We start from the raw sequence: 22,981 nt of genomic DNA on the forward strand, positions 1-22,981 counted from the left end.
TGATGGCTCTTGGTGTTCTTCTGAGAGGCCCTGGCTTCGGTCCAGGTTACTATGGGCACAGATTCCCAGCAGCACGTGGCCACAGGGACAAGGCAGGAGTGAATTAACATTTAATTAAAGGTGAAATTCCACTGTAGACGGAGTGGACTGTTTCCTCATGGGTAGTTCCTGTAGGCAAGGTTTGAAAGGGCAGCACAAGGACTCCCTGCCATGTGAGACCACTCTCCCAGGCTTGTGTGGAGTCAGTCCCCCCTCTCCTGGGGCAGATTTGTGGGACACTTTTCTTTCTCTTTTGCAAAGGGAAAGAAAGACGTTGAGGAATATGGTAGTAAAAACACAGACTGCTAGTGTGGGGGGGGGCAGTCTGGGGGAGCAAATGTAGAGTGGTTTCTTGGGTTTGTAATCCAACTGGCACCCTGAATTCCAGGCTCCTTAGCCCCCGGACCCCTCAAGTAACCTTCAGTACTTTTTACTGGGATGGATAAGCCAGCTTCTCTGTCCACTGCCAAGCTGACTTAACTGCTCAGAGAAGTCATTGGAAGATTGGAAAAGCCACAATCTGGGCTCAGGTGTGGGCCTTGTCTCACACCGACTCTCGGACTTTGGGTGAGGCCCAGAAGCAACTCGAGCTGCAGTCCCCTCACTTGTGAAGTGGGGGTGAGGTCACTTGCCTTACCCCACCCCTCCTGGAGATAACCCAAGAGATATCCCGAGAGATAATGCCTGCCAGGGGTAGGCCTGCTGCACAGTCACCCGGGAATTTAGTGCAAGAATATGACAGTAATGAAGAAGACAGACTTCATGGAAATTTGCAAAGCAAACCTTAGTGGTGCCAGGCTTTGGAGTGACTGAAACCGGCCCCATGGCAGCTCCAGGGGCTTCCGCAAATACAGTTGGCAAATCTACCCGGTAACACCAACAACGCTAGTAATAATAGCGATATTGATACTAATAATAAAGTCTATAGTAAGCACTAACTCTGCACAGGGCACATGCTCAGACCTTTCTACACATCATGTCACTCATTCATTTGCTCCTCAGCAGAACCTGGGAGGCATTTTCACCCCGTTAGCCCCCTCCACCAGTGACACTGCCTAACCCCAGTTTAGGCAAATGTTCTGGTTGCCCGTGCTCCTGCTCTGCTGGGACCTCTCCTGGGCCTCTTTTCAGAAAGCTGTGGGGCCTGCTAGCCACTTGATTATTTCCCTCTTTTCCAGCTCAAGTTTCTGACCATGGGATCATCCCCAATCTGCAGGGACCTGAGGCTCATGCAACTTCAGAGACACTCTTCGGAAAGGGAGAAAATTGTATGCATGTGTATCTAGGTTTGAGGTCCTGGAGGAGGCCTGGACAGGAGGGTCCTGAATCTGAAAGTGTGTTTGTTTCAGGGTGAGCCTGTCGAGGCTAGAGTTTAATAATAAGCTGCTTTTGGTGGTTGGGTTGGAGGGTGACATTCCATGGCACCAAACCCAATTGTTAGAAGCTGGTGCCTTTGAGCATGAGCCCTGTGTCTGATGTTCTTTTCCCAACCATGCAGGGAAACTGGTCTTCCCAGGGAGAACTTGGCTATCTCCCCATCTCATGGGTCCCTCTCTTCTTCATCCAGAAGCTGGACGTGGGAGAGAGCAACTTCCCTGGGGCAGCAGACTAAGTGCGGGGGTTCGGTGGAGACCTGCAGGGGAGGTGCAGACACAGGGTGGATAATGATCAGGTGGTAATTCCTGTCCAGAGTGTTGCTTATTTCCCCAGTACCCAGCGCCCTGGGGGATCTGATGGGGATAAGGGATGGCTGGATCTAGCAGAGTCTAGGGCATTTATAGTGTTCCTGGGCCTATGGCCAAATCGCCATCTTAAAACTATGAAAAATTTTCCATGTTTCGTAACAACCATCTCTGATGGTTTCCCCAGCAAAAGTACCAGGAAGTGGAAAGGTCTAAACTTTTTAAGGCTCTTGACATGTAATTTTGTTCAAAGGAAATCCGAATTTCTTTCTAGAAAGTTGTGCCCATTTATACTTTCTCCAAAGAGGACACATATGCCCACATCACAGCATTCTCACCAACACTGGGTGCTATCATTTAAAGAAATTCTATTTACTGTCTTTCTCTCAGTTTTACAAAGGTAATAACCATGCTCTTTATAAAAATTCAAATGTGACAGAGACATACAATGGAGAAATGAAAGCCCTCCTTACCAACCATCCAGAGGTAACCACCACAAACAGTTCAGTGACTATTCATGCAGATCTTTTCTATGTATATACTAAGATGTCATTTTAATTATTAAATTTTAAACAAAACAATGTCACACCCAATATACTTCTTCTTCTTCTTCTTCTTTTTTAAAGTAGGCATGGAGCAGAGTGCTGGGCTTGAACTCACAATGCTGAGATCAAGACCTGAGCTGAGATCAAGAGTGGGATGCTGAACCGACTGAGCCCCTCAGGCGTCCCCCAGATATACTTCTTTGAAACTAGTATTTCTGATGTTTCACATGTTCCTTCTGGGACCTCTCTTCTATGTAATCTTTCCCTTAAAAAATTCACACATTCTGTGGCTTTTAATATTCTATGAGTTCATACCTCCTGAATTTATGTCTTCTATGACCTCCAGTCTCATAAATCTAACTACCTGCTTGACATCTCCAAACGGACGTGTGTCTAAAGTATCCAAAACATAACATATCCAAATGTTTCCACTCCTCAATCCTGTCCCTCAACCCCAGACTTCCTCATTTCGATCATGTCACTTCCAGCCACTCAGTTTCTAAAGGTTGGATCTGGGAGTCATCTTTTCCTCGTCACTGATGTTCAAGACAACAGTGAATCCTGTTAGCTCTGTCCCTAGAGCAAGTGTCTAACCCACCGTGCTGTCTCTTCACCACTTTCTCCCACCTGGACAAAAGCCTTGATTTGGTCTCCTCACTTCCATTCTTTTCCCTCGTTCCACTCCCCTCCCACCTCCCTCTGCAGAGCAGCCCCAACTAGTTTCTTTCTTCCAAGATTTTATTTATTTATTTGAGAGAGAGAGAGAGAGACAGCATGAGTGGGGAGGAGACAGAGAAGCAGACTCCCCGCTGAGCAGGGAGCCTGATGTGGGACTCGATCCCAGGACCCAGGGATCATGACCTGAGCCAAAGGCAGACGCTTAACCCACTGAGCCACCCAGGCGCTCTGACCACCTGCCTTTCTAAAGGCCTCCTCGCTTGCCAACCTGCCTTCTTGCTCAGTGCTCTCATCATGCTGGTCATCTGCTCTCTCATGGGGCACTTTGTGTCTGTTGAGTCTGCTTCCTGAAGCTTGCCACCTCCCTCCCTGGGCCTCCCTGGATCCTCCTCAGTTCAAATGTATTTAACCATTCAGTCTCTGGTTGGTTGTTTCAAACTTCTTGGTGTTACAAACAATGGTGCATGAATTATCTGAATGCATTCAACTTTGTCCTCTTTTCTGATTCTCTCCTTGGCATAAATTCCCAGAGTGGAATTGCTAGAGGGGAAGGGAATTCTTATATTACCTTTTGATATGAAAATTATAAAATGTCCCGGACAAAAAGTGGCAGACCCCAGGGGCGCCTGGGTGGCTCAGTGGGTTAAGCGTCTGCCTTTGGCTCAGGTCATGATCCCTGGGTCCTGGGATCGAGTCCCACATCAGGCTCCCTGCTCAGCGGGGAGTCTGCTTCTCCGTCTCCTCCCCACTCATGCTCTCTCCCTCTCTCTCTCTCTCTCTTCCTTTGACCCCATCTTTATGAAAGCTGAGGAACAATGCTGCTACTTCAGGCAGATGGATGGTGTATTTTCCTAGTTTCCAATATGGAGGCAGGTTTCCCTGTATCTTTTACTCTGTACACCAGTGTTTCAAACTTGTCTCATCTCAAGAATGTTTCTGAGCACTTGTTAAAAGGTAAGTCCCTTCCCTCCACAGAGATTCTGAGGATGTGGAAGAGGATGGTGTTTCCTCACTATGTCCCAGGCAGATTTAGAAAATGATTCCATAGATCGTTTCCATGACAAACGAGAAGTGGTCCAGGGTGTTCTATATCGGTATTCACATGCCATCCTATGTGTAAGTCTCACGTTTCCCGAAAATATGACCAAGCTCCTTCCTTGGTAAGGCATTGAGTTTGGAGCCATGCTCGAGTCACTTCATTTCACCCCATGTGTTACTAAGCGTAATATCTCTGAGTTCCTGCTAAGGAAGCTGAGGCCCTTGAGAGATTCTCTGGCTTGCCCTGGAAAGTGCTGGAGCCTGGATTTAAAGGCAAGTCTTCTGATTCCAAATCCTGGAGCTTCTCTGAAGCCACCACACTGACTCCCACCATAAGACCACTGCCATGAGCCCTTGCTACACAAAGTGTGGCTGTCAGACCCGCATCCCCAGCCTCACCTGGGAGCTTGTTAAAAATGCAGAATCTCATTCATGTGCTACATCTCCTGAGTCAAAATCTGCATTTTCACAAAATCACCAGGTGATTCTCCCCCCCAAGCTTTGTTGAGATATAATTCATATATAACAATGAGTCAGTTTAAGGCGTATAATGTGATGATTTGATACGTGTATGTGTCATGAAATGTTTACCACAATAAGGTTAGTTAACACATCCTTCACTTCACACAATTACTATGTTGTTGTTGTTATGGTGGAAGGTTAAAGCTCGACTCTCACAGCAACTTTTGAGTATAGGATACAGTATTGTCAACTATAGTCACCATGCTGTAGATGAACATATTCATCTTATGACTGAAGTTTTGCATCCTTTGATCAACAATGCCCCATTTCTCCCACCACCAGCCCCAGTCCTATGAATTCCACCTTTTTAAATTCCACATATAAGTGAGATTGTACAGTCTTTGTCTTTCTCTGTCTGAATTGTTTTGCTTAGCATAATGTCCTCAAGGTCCATCCATGTTGTCCCAAATGCAGGATTTCCCCCTCTTTTTTTAATGGCTGAACCCCACATCTTCTTTATCCATTTGTCCATCAATGGACACTTAGGTTGTTTCCACATTTTGGCTATTGTAAATAATGCTGCAATGAACAGGAGAGTGCAGATACCTCCTTGAAAATAGTGATTTCATTTCCTTCAGATAGATACCCAGAAGTGGGACACCAGGTGGTTCTTAATCACATTAAATCTCAAGGAGTGCTCAGGAGGCTGTTGTTTGAGTAGAGGTCATTTGAGAGAGAGAGAGACAGGATGCACACGTGAAGGTATGTGTACCTTGGAAAGGTCTAATCATTCAAAGGCTGATGCCCCCCTCACCACCTCTTCCACCTCCTATTTCACTCTGGTGGAAAATTGTTCCCCAATAAAGATTCTAACCTTTTTTTTTTAACACTCGAAGGTGATTTTGGGGAGGACCGCTCATTTGTAATCCGAAACAAGTGAGCCAGATGACTGTGACAGGGACTGGACAGATCACTGCGGTCAGGACGCAGGGAAGCAAATGCTTCTTCCTTCTGTAGGTCGCCGGACCTCTGGAATGAGTTCTCAGAGGGACATTTCTCTGCATCTTTTAAACCAAAGTGTTTATTTATTATGTTTTTATCTTGAGTGCCTGGAGCATCTAAGTGTTTAGCCAGTATCATATAACCTCTCTACCTCTTCTAATTTGGGGATCTTTTCTCTAAAACAAACTCAAATGCAAACCGACAAACCGATGACAGCCACCTGTAGGAAATGTACGAGTTGGCCTTGAATGGGTCAATAGCGTCATCTATTGGCCATATGTGGGTACTGCATCTCCTTTTTTTTTTTTTTTTTTTTTCCAGCTAGTAAAATTACAAGCTACAGCTGGGGATTTGTGGTTAAATAAAGCAAATTTATCCTCCTCACCCACGCTGTAACAAAGAGAAACCACAAAGTGAAAAAGAAGTGCTATCTTCAAGGAAATTAGTTGACACCTGATATCTCCAAATACAATATTTGAAGAAAGTTTGACACCAGCTCTAAAAAAAAAAACCAGGTTGAGGATGCTGAGAGCAGGTGCCTATTTCTGCAACATTGAGCAGGAAGGGTAGACCATAGAGCTGTCCAAGGAGTGGGAAGACTATATTTAATGGACACTAGAAAATATTTCTCAGTGAATGATAATGGAAAGACTAGGTGTCAAAACCTGTGGGCTGCACAAGGGAAATTTACATCCTTAAATGCTTACAATTGCAAAGAAGAAAAGTTAAAAGCGAATGAGCTAAGCATCTACCTTAGAAGTGACAAGAAGGACAGAACAAAGAAAGTGGAAGGAAGAAAATAATACAGGGCAGAAATGAAAGAAACAGAAAATAAACCTATAACAGGTAGGGTCAAGAAAACCAAAGAAATGTTGTGTGTTTTTGTGTTTTGTGCAGTTGTTTGTTGTTTGTTTTAACAAAAACTGGTAAGTTTCTGGCAATACTGATCAAGAGAAATAGAGAGAAGGTACAAACAAGAATAAAAGAGGAACCATAACTACAGTGCTACTGAGATTAAGCAACTTAAGTTCAAAGCTCGCTCTTTGTTCTTTAAGGACGACTAGTAAACAGGGGCTGCTGTCCCTGCCCCAAACCTAGTGAGAGCATTGACTTAGTCCCCAGGATTCTGCAGCCCCTGCTTCTAATGGGATGGCTGAAACGCCACCTTAGATCTCACTTTCTCACATTTTCACTGCACCTCATTGATTTCTGTAAAGTGGACATGACTAATGTTTTCTCCTTTATAATAATACAAGGGAACATTTGTTAAATGCTTATTATGTGCCAAGTACCATGTGGTTATCCCCACAATGAGTCCCTGAAGCTATCATCATCAACCATCATCATCATCATCATCATCATCTCCATTTTAGATATAAGGAAACCGAGGTTTGGGACATAGAGAACTATGCCTAGTATCGTATAGCCAGAATGAGGTGGTGCCAGGATTGTGGCTCAACAGTTGGGGTTTGGAGTCTGTCAGTCACAGAGAGAGCAGACAGAAGAATCCAGGTCTTTTCGACCAAAGTCCTAGTGACACCAACACTGCGTGGGCCCCAAAGGCAACTCTAAATGTTGTTTATTTTTCCCTCTCCCTCTCCAAATTGAGCAGGGATGTGCTTTGTGACTCAGGATGAATCCATAGATGCACCTCTGGTCTTAGATGTAGGCTTTAACATGGCCCTGAGTACCTGGAGGGGGTGTCCAAGGCTTTGGGGGCCAAGTGGCCTCCGCCTCAGCTCTCACTCTCCTGCCTGTTTTGGAAATAGCTCTTTAAGCAGGCTTTCGTCCATTGTTCCTGGGCTATGAATTTTACTTGTAAGGCCTACTTTGAGGAGCTTCAGATAAGAACCTGCTTTACATCAGGGAGAAGTGTGGTTTTGCAAAATGCTGTTGTAATCAGAACGAGCCACTAACAGAAATTTCTTGGTTCTATGTGTGATCTCTTTACGTGCCACGTTTCCTGTGTCATGTTAAGTTAGGGTCCACAAACTATGAACCCTGGGCCACTTCCAGCCTGTTGCTTGTTTCTCTGTGGCCAGTAAGTTCAGAAATGAGGATGTTTCCATTTTTAAATGGTGGAGGACAAAATCAAAAGAAGAGTAGCGGCTTGTGATATGTGAAACATCCATGAAATTGAAATTTCAGGGTCCATAAATAAAGTTTTACTGGAACACAGCCACATCAACTCTTTGACTACAGTCTGTGGTAGCTTTCTTGCTTCCAAGACGAGTCAGGTTGTTGAAACAAAGACCATCTGGCCATTGTGAGAATCTCTGCAACACACAGAAAGCTCACTTGGGTTTTAACCTGGAGCTGCTCTGCCCTCGCCGTTTAGAGCCTTCTGTCTCCCACTGAGATTTCAGGAGCCAGGGTGGGTGACACTGTTGGGTTACAGAGTCTAAGGTACTGGTATTGCAGGGGAGGAGAAACTTAGCTTTTTTCCTTATCCTTCTAGATCCTCTGCTGGCGCCTCATAGATTGGGCAACAAGATTAATAAGAGAACAACAAATAGAAGTTTGTTAACAGGTGCACCACATATACACACAGGAGTCCTCAGTGATGAGTAGTTCAAAGGGATGCTTAGCACTTGGGCCCATGTAGCATCTTAGCAAAGAACAGTAATTTTGTGGAGAAGTGGTAAGAGGAAGGGAGAAGACTTTGAGCTTCTAGGGGTAGCAAATTGTGGGAAGGCAAATGTCAGCAGAAACCACGGTGCAAAGAGTCTCGTTAGGTTTGTTGAGTAGATTTCTCTGGTCCTGTCTCCAGGCTGATAATGGTCTAGAGTTGTCTCCCGTCCTTTCTGGTAGAGAGACGAGGGCTGACACCTTTACAAATTTATGTCCTGCTTTTAGGCAAATGGTGGGCGGGGCTGGGGGGCGGGCAGAGGAGAGCTTTTCTTGTGTCTGTCTTCAGCTCAAAATAATCTTTATGCCAAAGTGGCATATTTTAGGGTAGCATATTCTCCTTCCTTTCATTATAAAGATAAGATAGGGATGCTATGAGCTGGGAAGATAATTATGGCATTTAGTCGCCCAGGAATCAAGCTCGCCCCACAAGGTCCCTGAGAGAGAGACCTGTGCACAGAACAGAGCCTCGCACATGGAAGGCAAAGTGACGCTTTAACACTAGATGAAGTCTAGGGGACCCTGAATGCCAAAACTATCTTGAAGAAGAACAAATTTGGAGAACTCACGTTTCCTGATTTCAAGGCTCACTACAAAGCTCCAGTAATTAAGAAAGTTTGGTTTTGGTGTAAGGATAGGCATGGATCAATGGAATAGAATTGAGAAACCACAAATAAGCTCTTGTTGATAGCCATTTGATTTTTTAAAAAGATTTTATTTATTTGACAGATAGAGACAGCGAGAGAGGGAACACAAGCAGGGGGAGTGGGAGAGGGAGAAGCAGGCTTCCCGCAGAGCAGGGAGCCCGATGTGGGGCTCAATCCCAGGACCCTGGGATTATGACCTGAGCCGAAGGCAGATGCCTAATGAATGAGCGACGCAGGTGCCCCTATAGCCAGTTGATTTTTAACAAGGGTGTCACAGTCACTGAATGAGGGAAAGAATAATCTTTCCAACAAACGGTGTTGGGACAACTGGATATCCACATGCTAAAGAGTGAATTTAGATCCCTGCCTTACACCAAATACACAGATGTTAAGTAAAAACTGACCAGTGGGGACACCTGGGTGGCTCAGTCCATTAAGCATCTGTCTTTGGCTAAGGTCATGATCCCAGGGTCCTGGGATCAAGTCCTATGTCGGGCTCTCTGCTCAGCAGGGAGCCTGCTTCTCTCTCTGCCTTTGCCTGCCACTCCCCCTGCTTGTGCTCTCTCTCTCTCTCTGACAAATAAATAAAATCTTTTTAAAAAGTGGACAAATGAAGAGTGACTGCTAAGGAGGATGAGGTATCTTTTGTGGGGGAAGTGAAAATGTTCTGAGAATAGTGGTGATGGTTACACAATGTTGTGAAGGCACTAAAGCCCATGGGATTCTCTACTTTAAATGGTTGGATGGATGGTATGTGAGTTATAGCTCAACAAAGAGGACAGCGTGGCAGGGACCTGGAGGACATGGGTTTGAAGGACCATGGCCAGCCTGGCACTTCTCTGTGAGGCTTGGTGGTTTGGAGAGTGAAAGAAGCTTCTATAGGGTGGGAATCCTACACCTTGCCACGATGTTCCTTTGCCATCCAGCGTGTTTCTCCCTCTTTTCTAAGCCTGTTCCCCATTGAGTCCTTTCCTGAACAGTTCTCCAAACCACTCAAATCCAACACCTGTGTGTTCAAGGATAAGGCTGGGAAGCCTTTAATTTGCACAGAAGGGTTCCTGGAGCCCAAGCTGCCAGGCCCAGCCTAAGGTTTCAGACGATGGCCAAATCTACACTCATTAGTGTGATAGTTAAAAGTTTTTCCAAGAAAATAAAAGAAAGAAAAAGACAAGAAAAGGAAAGAAAAGGAAAGAAAAGAAAAAGGAAAAGAAAAGAAAAAAACCTTCTTTGGAAGCTCACCTCTCACAGTCTTCCACCTCGGCCAGACTGTGTGTTTTGGATGCAGAGCAAGGGCCCAGTCACATTGACCACATGACCTTCGAGCTTGCTGCTGACTCCTGTTTGCTTGTGCTCACGGGGCTGGGAAAATCCAAACTCCAGCCTGGCACACTCCAGGCTCACCTTCTCTCCTGAAGTGATCCCTCCCTCTCCCCCTTCCTGACAGTCCTGAGGGGCTCACAGGACAGCCTTTCTGGCTTCTTTTGAGCTCTATCTGTTCTGAATTCCCTGCCCCCTCGCTGCCCCCTCAATAGTGAGGGCCCCTATCAGGCATGCCCTGGCCAAGATGATGCCCACTTTGACCCTTCCTGACCACTGTTTCCTAATCTGCTCTATCAGCCTCAACAGATGATGCTCAAGAGGAAGGCAGGGGAGAGGGTGGGGTGCCTGGCTGACTGTGCACCTTACATAAATGAGATCCTTTAGATTCTCACAACCACCCTGGAGACAGGGATCGTTATACCCATTGAGCCTCTGAGAGGTTCAGTGACTTATACAAGGTCTCATAGTTCTGAGTGACACCTGGGATTCAAACCCAAGTCTGCCTGGTTCCAAAGCTTGGCTTTCACAAACTGCAATGGAAACACCCAAAATTACCACACCTGAGTCTGGAGGCAAGATCCTAGGGAGTAGGGTCTATCAACCACTGCAGGAAGAATAATTAATGACATAAAAAATTGTTAATGGGAGAGAAAAAATCAACAAAATGGGTTGTAAAATATAATAGGTTAATTCCACTTTCATTATAAAAATAACTATACCAAAAAAAAAAAAAAAAACAACCCAAAAAGCTCTAAGGTTATACACTAACATGGTAACAGTGGAACCCCTGCATGGTGGAATTATGGGTAACTCTTATTCTTCATTGAGCTTTTCTGGATTTTCTGTGTTTTCCAAAAGACCTGAAAAACCCACACATTACAGAGATAACAACAAAAAAGTTTAAGGTTTCATGAAAAACAAAAGGTTTACTCTTTCATTTAATGATTTCCAGTTCTAATGGCCAAAATATGAAACTGTCTTCCCTCGAGTGTAGCTAAAAAACATTTTCTTTTTTTTTGAAAGGGATGATATGTACATATTTTTCAAAAATTGATTTGAAAGAAACTATAATAACCCTTTGATATATGTTAAAATTTTTTTTCCACTTTTTTTTTAAATAGGCTCCATGACCAGCATGGAGCCCAATGCAGGGCTCAAACTCACAGCCCTGAGATCAAGACCTGAACTGAAATCAAGAGTCAGATACTAACCGACTGAGCCACCCAGGCGCCCCTCCACTTTGATTTTGTTTTTAAATTTTTGTTTAGATTTTATTTTGTTTGGTTTTCACAAAACAGAAACTTAAAAATTTTGCCAAATCAATTAATTTTTAAAGGTGCTGGCTTTTGAACATTTCTGAAAAGGGCAGAGAATATCCTCCAATAAACATTATGGAAATAAAAATCATTCTCAAGTACAGAAGGCTGTTCTTGCTGATTTGCAAGAGTTCCTTATATATTCTAAAAACTAGCTCTAAACATTTCATAGATTTAGGGCTTATAGTATCTTCTCTCATCGTCTGTTAACTTGGCCCAGTGTGTTTTTGAAAAAACACAGTCTTTAATTTTAACAGAGACTAAACCATCAATTTGTCTCCTTATACTTTGTTTTGAGGTTCAGTTAAAAAATTCCTTTCCCTCATATTTATAGCAGTCTTATTCACAATAGCCAGAAGGTGAAAGCAATCCAAGTGTCCATCAGTGGATGAATGGATGATCCAAATGTGACACATACATACGACGGTGTATTTACTATTCAGCCTTAAAAAGGGAAGAAATTCTGACACATGCTACAACATGGATGAACCTTGATGACATTGTGCCAAATAAAAAGTCAATCACAAAATGAAAAATACTGCCTGCTTCTGCTTGTATGGGGTATCTAGAATAGTCAAATTCATGGAGATTGAAAGTACAAGGGTGGTTGCCAGGAGTGGGGGGAGGGCAGAACTGGGAGTTAGTATTTAATGGGTACAGAGTTTCAGTTTTGCAAGACGAAAAGAGTTCTATGGATGGATGGTGGTGACGGCTGCACAATAGGTGAATATACTTAATGCCACTGAGTACACTTAAAAATGGTTAAGATGGTAAATTGTAGCTTATGTATATTTTACAATTGAAAAACCTCCTTTTAACTAAAGGGTATCATGCTAAGTGAAATAAGTCAATCAGAGAAAGACAATTATATGATCTCACTGATATGTGAAATTTGAGAAACAAGAGAGAGGATCATAGGGGAAGAGAGGAACAAATGAAACAAGATGAAACCAGAGAGGGAGACAAACCATAAGAGACTCTTAATCTCAGGAAACAAACTGAGGGTTGCTGGAGTGGTGGGGGGTAGGAGGGATGGGGTGGCTGGGTGATGGACACTGGGGAGGGTATGTGTTGTGGTGAGCACTGTGTGTTGTATAAGAGTGATGAATCACAGACCTGTACCCCTGAAACAAATAATACATTATATGTTAGTAATAAGAAAATAATAAAATGAAATAAATTAAAAAAAGAAAAACCTCCTTTTGCATCTCAAAGTCACAACACATCCTACTAATTTTTTTGATTACCTTTATAGTTTTGTCTTTCACAATTACATTTTTAATCCATCTGGAATCCACCATTACTTATGGTGTGAAGTAGGGACCCAACTTTTTCTTCATTTAGCCAAATTTCCCAATACCTTCAACTACACAATCCATTCTTTCCCCCAGTGGACATCCACTGTGATAGAGAAGCCTTGTGGTAAGAATATAACTAAGTCTCCTACAGCATCTTAGCAGGCTGGGGCACTAGGGTAATGTTGGTGAATGGTAAAGGGGCCTGGCACCCAGGTCTTTCCAAGGCCCTGGTAGAATATGCCTCTGCCACTCATTCTGCCAGTTTTCTTTCTCCTAGACCTGAATTCCACTCCTCTGCACTCTAGAGAGACAGCAAGGGAGACAGGCAGGGTGAGGAGACTGCTTGCCAGGAATAACCGTTTTCAAACAATCCATTGACAAAAATCATAGCCCTTTGCCATTTCAGGGATGCACGTGCTTCTTCACAATTGGGAATGATCCACAGCTAAGTGATATAATTGGACTGGAATTTCCCAAACGGTGAGTGGAGGTCAGAGGAAAGGAGATTTAGTCATTTGTTCAATAAATATTTACTGAACACCCATTTTTTTCCAGACCCGGTTCTAAGCACTGGGAGTGGGAGATACAGAGGTATCTTAGGTTGGGTTCCCAAAGAAGGCTGTGAGAAAGATTTAAGTGCAAGTAGTTTATTTGGGAGGTGTGCTCATAAAGCCCTGGTCGAAGAATGGGGAAACGAGGCAAGAAAAGAAAGGAAGCCAATAAAGGGTGCCATATTGACAGGTTATCATTATGGACAACTGAGGTCCCATCCTGCTGGGGAATTCTGGGAGCCAGTATAGAACATGCTTCCAGGTTTTCCCACCTGAGGGTGAGGGATCTGGGATACTATGTACCAACTACCATCCGTCATTGGTTGAGGGCTATTGAGGCAGGGGGCAAGGAACAGGTGTTAAATCCCTAGTACTTCTATCCTGCCCTGTGTAGTCCCAGCATGCTCCCTTGGCCAGAGAAAGCCCTCCAGGAAAGGTCACAGATGCTTGTATTTGGAGCACCCAGGGAACATGCACAGGAATGGTGAGTGCCAAGGGGATATGGGTGAGGCATGACAGCATCTCCTATAAGATGTACCTTACATGTTAGTGGTGGGAAGATGGAAAGTAAACCAGCAAACAATTAATGAACAAGATACCTTTGAATAAAGATAAGTAGTACAAAAAAAGCAAAACAGGATGTTTTGTTAGCAATGGATGGTGGGGGGCTTGTTTAGACTGGGTAGTCGGGTTGGCCTCCTTGAGGTTTGAACTAAAATTGAGTGACAAGGGTGCCTGGGTGGCTCAGTTGGTGGAGCGATGGACTCTTGGTTTTGGCTCAGGTTGTGATCTCATGGGTCGTGGGATCTGGACTCCAGCTTTGGGCTCCGTGCTCAGTGGGGCATCTGCTTGAGATTCTCTCCCTCTGCCTCTGCCCCCACTCTCTACTCTCTAAAATGAATAAAATTTTAAAAAGATAAAACGGCGTGACAAGAAGAGAGATGGAGGGGGGCAGAGCATTCCAGGCAAAGTGAACACAAGTGCAAATGCACTAAGGCAGGGACCAGTATGTCTGGAAGCAGAATAGAAAGTTAGAGGGGTGGATGGCAAGAACAGGAGGTAGGCAGGGACAGGTCATTGGGATGCCATGAGCCCCTGTAATATGTTCAGCATTAATATTAAGCACAGTGTTCCCAGAAGATTTTGTGCAGAGAATGGGCATAAAATCTCATTTGAATTTTATAAAGAATCTTCAGGGTTCTGTGGTCAATGGATATAAGCAGATCAGTTGGGGGGCTACTAACTGAAATCAGTGAAAGACAATGGTGGCTCAAACTTGGAGTAGGTCAGATGTGGGAGGGAAGATGAACATAGATATATTTTGCAACTAGAAGACTTGATCAGATTTGGATGGGAATGTAGACAGTAAAGGAAGGGAAGATTCAAAGGTGATTAAGTTTTAGGCTTGAGTTATTTCGTGGATGGTGGTACAATCTGCTTAGATGAGGCAGACTGGGAAAGGGACTGGGAGGGAGGGGAGGATGGAGTCAATATTTCTGCTTCAGTCATGTTGGTCATGAGATACCTGTTTCACATCCAAATGGATGTCAAGCAGGCTGGTTGGCAGCTGAAGGGGATATAGGATCAAGAGAGGTTTTCTTTTCTTCTGTCTGAAAGATGGAAGATATTACAAGTATTTCTACCTGTTGGAAAGGATCCAGCAGAGAAGGAAGAAATGGATGATACAGAAAAAAGAGAATAATTACAGTGGTAATTCATGGAGAAGAGGGGACAGTGCCCTGGACACAAATGGAAGGGTGGGTTTTGAGGGGAGCAAGTACACTTCATTCATTATAAACAGAAGAGAGGACAGAGTATGAACAACTACGTGAGTTGGGAAGACTTGGAGCTGGAAAAATGAGGGAGTTTCAATTATCTCAGTGATGGGTGATGCAAAGCCTTCGGCTGTGCACGATGGAGGGTGGGGGCCAAGGGAAAGGGAGAAACCCCTGTTTCTCTCCAGCTACCTTCCTGCTGCTCTGTGCGGGCATGGAGTCAGTGGTTGAGTGTGACAAGGGTTGACCTCTTGACAAATGAGTACAGAGAGGACCAAAGGAGGCGAGGGTATTTGCAAGGAGGGAATTGTGATAGTAGGCCAGGGAATCCATGCTGGGTCACGAAGTCTGTGAGTATTACCTGAGCAGATACATGAAGAACACTCAGAGCTGTAGACTGCAAGCATTGGAAAGAGGTTAGCCATTTTTACTTTTATTATAAGGGAAGTGAGGGAATGAGGGGCAATGCTTGGTAAAAATGTGGAAATTTCAAAGGATCTATTGGAGAGATAGTACATTTTCTGGTAATACCTCCCCTGAGCAGGGATTCCCTGGTCAGGGGCCCATCTCATGAGGCTGACATTGATCCTATAGAGTCAATTCCCTTCAGTACAATTTTGAGGTTGCCCTGAGCTCTCATTAGGCCTCCCCTACTTGTGAAGGTGAGGCTCTGCAAGTGGGTCCTGTTCTGGGTCTAACGGAGCATCATGTATTGTTGGCCTGATGAGCTTCTGGGGAATCCAGTCATTACTTTTCCCAGATAAAAATCGACAATCTTCAGGTGATACTCAACATGGGGGTGCCCCAAGTAGCCAAAAAAGGCACACTAACCTGTGACAGAGGTTTAGATCGAAAGCCCTATATATTTAGGTTCTCTGTGTGTGTATGCGTAAAGCTCCAGATTGTGTTCCTCAACAGGTGACAATTGAGGAGGAGACTTAATTCTTTCTAGTTTAATCACCCATCCTCTGGAGACCATAAACAGATGTCTCTGTTTACATTTGAGTTAAATTCCTCCTAATAACACTGTGGTAGATAGTGGGGGAGGCAGCTTATATGGCTTGTAATGATAAAGGATTGGCTGGATCAATTTCTACCATTTGAGGGATGGCAAAATTAAACTTGTCAGCTGGTGCTTTAATGATGCCCCCAACAACCGAAACCTCAGTAATCTACATTGAACTGCCAGGATTGAGCAAGGTTTTTAAGCGGCCACAAGGGGGTGTTAAAGGACTACACACTTGCTTTAATCACTCCCCTCCCCCACCCCCCACCCCCTCCTTTAATTCCCTACGTTTTTGTTTTGTTTTTGGAACCATCTATTTTTTTCTTTTTTTAAATTTATTATGTTATGTTAATCACCATACATTACATCATTAGTTTTTGATGTAGTGATCCATGATTCGTTGTTTGGGTATAACACCCAGTGCAATTCCCTACTTTTTAATAGCACAATTCCCTGGGCACACTATGTTGTTTTATTTCAACAATCCTGGTCTACCAAGTAGGTCACCAGTGGTTCCTGTAGTCCAGTCTGAATATCGGGCTAACGTTTCCTGTGTTTTTAACACGTCAGTGGCAATAAAGTGCTCAGAGTGCACTCGGTTCTTGACCAGGGAGCAGGTGGGCCTTTTTCCCACTTCAAAAAAATATACTACTCTCCAAATCCTTGACGATGTCTTCTCTGCAGAATTTGTCATGGTTTACATGGATTAAAGTACTTTCTGATTCTGTATCCATTGCCATATTGTATGCTGTCCCTTGCCCGAAGGACTCAGGAGGTGGGCCTGGGGTCCTGGCAAGAATGGGTGAAGGACACATGGAGACAAACCTGCAGGTTATAGCTAGCCTCCTTTTAGACCGTTCTGTAGGCTCAGAGGCCCTTCAAAACCCTCCAGGCTGGAGCAGAGAGCTTCAGCCTGAAGCCCAGTTTGGGGGCTGAGATCACTTAGATTCCCTGTGGGGTATTTTGGCTTTGAACTTTAGTCCCCTTTTGTGCCTTCAACGAATGGTACCTATCTAATTGCTTTTTGCATGAAAAAAGTCTGTAGGTTGTTCTTTCTTTTGAGATGAAGGCGCCAACCATAATTCTAATCACGCCCTCGATTCATTGGGAACAGAGCTACAGACCCTTGGCAGATCTACTGCTCCCCCTGCTAGGTTCAAAATCAGACAGATGAGCTAAGAGGTGAGCTACCTGACCCACATGCGTGTCCTCACAGCCCAGGCTGAGTTTAAATGGCCATTTCAGTTCTCTGTATAGGCCAGAGACTCCCCACAGGCCACACGTCATTGAACACAAAAGTGCCCAGATTAGGATTGTCCGAGGACAGTTTGAAATTCCCTCCTCTTTCTGGCACCAATTCCACTCTGAATGATTCTCCAGGAATGAAGTAATACAGCCGTTCCTCTGATTAGCTTTTCTTTTTCCAAGTTTCCATTATCAAGAAAAAAAATGGAGTTAAATGCCAGCATAGCCATGCGAAAGGAGCTGTCAATGCTGAGGGTCCCTTACATGGTTTTGCTCCTGCTTAATTCTAGCTGATTCACTTGGCCCCTTGATCCCAGACAAGCACCATGTGGCCTGGCTGTCGCCTGTCAAGTAAGGGCAGCTGGTAGCAATCCACAGCAAATGACGATTCCCTTGGTTTTAGTTACAGCAGGGCCACGCCTCCCTTGTTTCCTTCCCACAAGGAATTCTGGCTTAGTAAGGGGAATCCTCAAGAGGCCCAGTGGAACAATCTGATGAGGTTGTGCGCAATCTGATGAGGTTCGTTTTTCGTGAGCTGTAACTACCCATTCCTTTAGCTGGAGCCCCACTGGTGACAGGTGGCACATGGAAGTCTGTTTGCATTCTCTATTTAGGTTATTTTTGTTAACTGCCATCTGATTGGGACTAGAACTGTTCCTTCCATATTCGAGCTGCCCTCTTTCTAGGATGGTTGAGAACAGCTACTATTACTTGAATTCCTAAGTACGTAGAGCAGGCTGCTTCCCCAGGCTACTCTCTGCCTCAGGGGGTTGGAGACTGAAGGGCAGAGGACGTCCCTGCTAGTAGCACTTTACTCCAGGCTGTGCCTCAACCAAAGGTTCATTTCCTAATGGCTTCGCCGAGACCTCTGCCAAGTCTAGAACGTTAGGGACAGATTTACTTGTCCTCTATTCACTATTTTTCACTTTGCGTCCTGCAAGTACAGACCATTAAAGAAACTGCAGATCTAAATATTCCCACATGGGGAGCACCAGGAGGGACGCCCCTCAGCTAGTTATTTTTGCTGCATTTGTTAAGACGTAATCTATTCCCTCCTCAGTTATACAATGCTGCCTAGTCCCTTTTGCCCCTGAAGCAGACAAGAGCAGTTAGCCCTGCTCCCGTGCTCTTAGGCACCTCCAAGGCTCCAGTCAGAGAACTTTTCCACATGAGAGTGGTATTTATTCTAAGCTCATCCTTTGATGAAGCTTCAGTAAAATTGCGGAAATCCATAGATCTTAATTACATCCTTTATTTCAATTGCGTTGCAAACACAAGAAAGAAGGAAAGGATACTTGATCTGTTCTTGTTCTAAGGATAGGGACTGCCCTACAGGTGAGAAGTCCAATCAGGTGTCTGGGGCTCACGGGCTGAAGGGAGATCAAGAGAGGTGCTCCTCAAAGAAATCGTTTTGCTCAAGGCTTTTGATTCAGCCAGTGGGAGTGGCCTGACACATTGAGGATGGAGAGCTTATCTATGGGTGCCAAGATGGGGGGGCCTTTCTTATAAGGTTTCTCTCTTCCCTCCACCTTCTTTGTTCAGTTTTAAATGATCAATTCTTTCCTGGGCACTGGCTTGGCTCTCGTATCTATTTTAAAACATTACAATGAAGAGGCAACTCTTGAACATACATGTTAACTTAGATCTCTGCTTTATCATTTTCATAAACTATTTCCATGGCACCTCTCAACTAGAGGTGGAATCGTTACAAAACGTCACAGGTAGAAAAATGAGGATTTCTCAAGTTGGAAAATGTTCCTAAACTGCTTGATCTTCTTGGTCAAATTTTTTCAGAAATGAGCCTCCCAAATTTAGCACTATATTCTGGTATACTCACTTAACAGTGCCAGTCTTTCTTGGAGCAGCAGGGGGTGAGAAAGTAACAAAACCTATTACTTTAGTGTCTTTAAGAGGTAAACGATGGAGGCCAATTTTGCTTTACCAAAAGCAGTATCATCAAAATAGAGGCAAGGGTTCAGCTGGTATAGAATGTAGTGGCCCAAGTGAGACATTTTTCACATTATTATTCCACCTCATTAAGCTGGAGTATGCACTTATGGATGCATTTCTTCATCTTGGTGAAATGGATTTAATGACAGCTTGTATAATGGAGCAAATTATTCCTACTCAATAAAAAGCAGGAGCGTGGAACTCAAGATGAGTTGCAGAAATCTTGTAAGAGCTGCCCCAACCCCCACACATTGTCACCCATGGTTCTCATTTCCTTTGGTGAAACACATACTAGAACCATGATGTGGTGAAAGAACATGGGTTTTCTGGCCTGGAAGTCCTGAGCTGGCACCCTAAGTCAGTCACTTCCTGGCACTCTAGGTAAATTGATCTCTGCACCTCCGTCTTCCATCTGTTAGACAGTGATCCCAGCCACCAACACTTGCAGAACAGTGCCTGTGACTGAATTTATCGTCTGTCAGGAGCCTACTGTATTACCTGGCACTTAGGGACAGATTTATGTTGGCAGCCCAGGAACGTCATCAATAAAAACACATAAAAGCATTCTATGTGCTAACACTTCTGAATTTAAACTATACTTCATATTCTCTTTGAAAGTTTAACACTACATTCTGATAAATCTTGGCTCTTGGCGAGCTTATACTCCTGGTTCCTATTCTAACCTTTAAGTCAGTAAATGAAGAACACAAGTTATATAACAAACATTCCCCTCCAGCTTTGGGTTTAACAGTAGATGAAAACTAATTAGAAAGAATACTTGCCATGACCTGAGCTGAAATCCAGAGTTGGACGCTTAACCAACTGAGCCACCCAGGCGCCCCTTAATAAAATAAAAAAATATATATATATAAACACTTGCAGAACGAGAACTCCAACTATGAAAGACAAAATATGTGTATTTACTTGCTTAGATTTGGGAGCCTAATTGCTCACAAAAGGATTCATAGATGTTTCTTTATTGTTAAGCTGCAACATACATGGTTTAATACAACAAAAAAACATTTAATCAAGTGAAAAATAATAAACTGAATAAACAAATAAACACTCAAAACAAAATATTTTCCATTGGAAACATGTTAAGATGAATACGGGGTTTCATTACCATCTTACTGCAATTTTCTTATGTGTTACTAGCCTACATACCCCATGTTTTCTGTAATCATGCAGGTGTGAATGGGAGTTTGAATGATTAAATACATGAAAAGTCCGTTTACTGCAGAGAATCATTTCACAAGGCAGCCAAACTGGGTTTAGAGAACAAAATTATTCAAGAAACTCTCCACGTATTTAGGTTCATTTTAGAATCCATGAACCTTAAGCTGTTCCTCCTTGACAATGCCAACCTGCAAAACAAAATTTAACAGAATCACTCTGAGAAATGTATGTTTCACCAAGAAAACATGGAGCGCTGATTATAAAACGAATCATTGTTAATAGTCTATGGCAACACTGTTACTTGTCCTGTTAACTGTTAACACTAAACAATTCCACACACACTTAAGTACCTTGACATGCCCCAAAACTCAACTGGCCACGTAGATACAAGAATGATCAGGTCATTCGAATGACAACATAAATGAATAAAGGTTCTACTGACTTCAAAATAAGTACCAACTTTGTATTTCTCTCTCAATTTACCAATTTACCTCATTCATATGATTTTTCTTTTTCTTTTTTTTCCACTAAGGAGAAAATAATTCATGCTGCCCTTGAACACAATTTTGGAAGCAATCTCAAGGTTGTACATAAAGCACCCAAGCACTCACCTCCAAGAGAAACTGGCAAATGTTTTTTCTTTGGTCACCTTGAAGCTGAATAACCTCTCCGTATTCAGGATGTTCAATCACAGTACCATTACAGGCGAATTTCTGGAGAAGTATATGTTTAGTTATAACATAACTAAAGTCAGATACAATGAGGTTTTATTTTCACTAGAAGACTAATATTGACTATTTCAGTAGACCTGATCATGTTTAAGAAACAGGTTTTGTCTCCTTTAATACCCAACGCTACCAAATTAATTTGCAAATGAATCAGCAGGAAACATAACGGAAATGATTTTACTTGGAACATCAAGAACTGAGTATTTCACATTTTGTTTGAAAGCCATGAAAATATTATTTTAAAATGGGAGACAACACAAATATCTGGGTGTTAAGAGAATGAACACAGCTTTCTTGGGTCCAACAATTTTCACCCACGCTAATTAAGAGTCAAGTAAAGCTGTCCTATTCAGGAGTGCATCAAAAAACTATAGTTTAATCTTTTCTTCCCAACACCTTTACCTTTTTGAAAGCTTTCACAAGTTTCTTTTTGTCATAATCATCTGCAATGCCCTGGACAGTAGTCAGTGTCTTTCTGCCGTTCCGTTGCTGGATTCTTATATGAATGTAATCCTCAGTCCCTGCCGGGAGTAAGTCGTCACCCTTAGTTGCATCAGCAAAGGGGTCTGCAAAGGGATACAAAAAATATTCCAAAGCAGAAAAACACCTTTTAGTAAGTAATTTCTAGATGTAGGGCACACTACAATCTAGACAGTGAAGAAGGTTCTAGTGCCTCTGCTATTTTTGCGGGTGGGGATGGGAGGGGGTGATGGGGGTGGGGTGTTAACAAAACCACCACGGTACTCTCACAAAAAGAGGACACTGAATAGAAAACGTTGTCACAGGTAGATTGGTATCACTGAACGTAGTCCTCTAATGAGAAAAGCGGTTTTTAAAAACCGTAATTTTATAGCTACTATAAAAATGTGCGTCATCTCGATTACATGCTGATGACAACAGAAACATTCAAACGTGTCCACCCCAATCATTTAACCGTAACGGTGCCCTTAACAAGTAAAAAAGAAGATACCTACATATACACACACGCACATACACGTATCTGTCAAGAGGCGTAATTTTACAAATTACTACGCAAACAGAGAAGCTGGGCCGCAGCCCCGTGACAGATCAGAGGCCCGGATCCGCTTCTTCAACCAAATGCCCGCAAGAGCTGCTCGGAATCCGCTCCGACCACCAATGGACGCCGATCCCCAGCCCCCGGCCCGGCACCCCTCGCGAGGGGAAGGGCAGGTCCAGGAGCGGCGGGCCGGGCTCGCAAAGGCGGCGGCGGCTGGGGCGAGGCGGGAGCCGGGGCAGGGACCGGGCAGGGGGTTCCGCGGGGAGGGAGCGGGGGCCAAGGCCGTCCTCGGGGAGGGGGTCGCCAGGGGCCCAGTCGCCATTTTCTGGGCGCCGAGACAAAGCCCCACTCGGGGTGCGGGGAGGGCAGCAGGGGGGGCCCTCGGGGCTGCGGGCCGGCCAGCGGCCCGGGCGAGAGCGGGTGGGGGCGGCCGGCCGGCCGGGAGGCGCGCGGGGGCAGGGGGCGGCGGCGGCGGCGGCGGCGGCCGGATCTTACCGAAAGATTGGAGGTTCTGGATAGTGGACATGCGATACTAGTGTGAGGCCGGTGAGGGGATAAAATTCCTGCGGGGCCCGCCCGGATCACCGTGTCTGGAGGCTGCAGTGGCGAGAAAACGTAAATAAATAAGGAGACGCTTCGCCCCTGGGTTGGGATTCGGCTGGAGCGGCGGCGGCGGCGGCGGAAGCCGGGAGGAGGCAGGAAGAGGCGAAGGAGGAGGCGGAGGAAGAGGCGGCGGCCACGGAGCCGAAGACGCGAAAGAAGAGGCGGCGCTGTGGCTTCTCCCACAAAATGGCCGATGGAGGCTATTTAGCCGCGCCCGCCGCCCCTCCCTCGTGACCCACCCGCGCCGGGCATCCTGGGACTTGTAGTTTTCTGG

At 44.5% G+C, this 22,981-nt stretch overlaps 1 protein-coding gene across 1 annotated transcript; it reads right to left on the minus strand.

Annotated features, from left to right (window-relative positions):
* Window positions 1–20,143: 20,143 nt before the first annotated feature.
* Window positions 20,144–22,873, minus strand: EIF1B (eukaryotic translation initiation factor 1B). The gene is made up of 4 exons (XM_036123005.2): window positions 22,600–22,873; window positions 21,489–21,652; window positions 20,970–21,071; window positions 20,144–20,546 (listed from the first exon to the last, which is right to left on the minus strand). The coding sequence occupies exons 1-4, from the start codon at window positions 22,628–22,630 to the stop codon at window positions 20,502–20,504; spliced, it is 342 nt and encodes a 113-aa protein (XP_035978898.1). The 5' UTR covers window positions 22,631–22,873; the 3' UTR covers window positions 20,144–20,501.
* Between the last annotated feature and the right edge of the window lie 108 nt (window positions 22,874–22,981).

This window comes from Halichoerus grypus, chromosome 1 (assembly GCF_964656455.1).
Source record: "Halichoerus grypus chromosome 1, mHalGry1.hap1.1, whole genome shotgun sequence".
Taxonomy (NCBI): Eukaryota; Metazoa; Chordata; class Mammalia; order Carnivora; family Phocidae; genus Halichoerus; species Halichoerus grypus.

What these genes read in the sequence shown, in the direction of transcription:
- EIF1B (XM_036123005.2), bottom strand. Translation starts at nt 22,630, where the DNA reads ATGTCCACTATCCAGAACCTCCAATCTTTCG. An exon ending in CCAGAACCTCCAATCTTTCG is followed by an intron (nt 21,653 to 22,599) that starts GTAAGATCCGGC and finishes ATCCCTTTGCAG; the next exon opens with ACCCCTTTGCTGATGCAACT. An exon ending in TTTGCCAGTTTCTCTTGGAG is followed by an intron (nt 20,547 to 20,969) that starts GTGAGTGCTTGG and finishes TTTGTTTTGCAG; the next exon opens with GTTGGCATTGTCAAGGAGGA.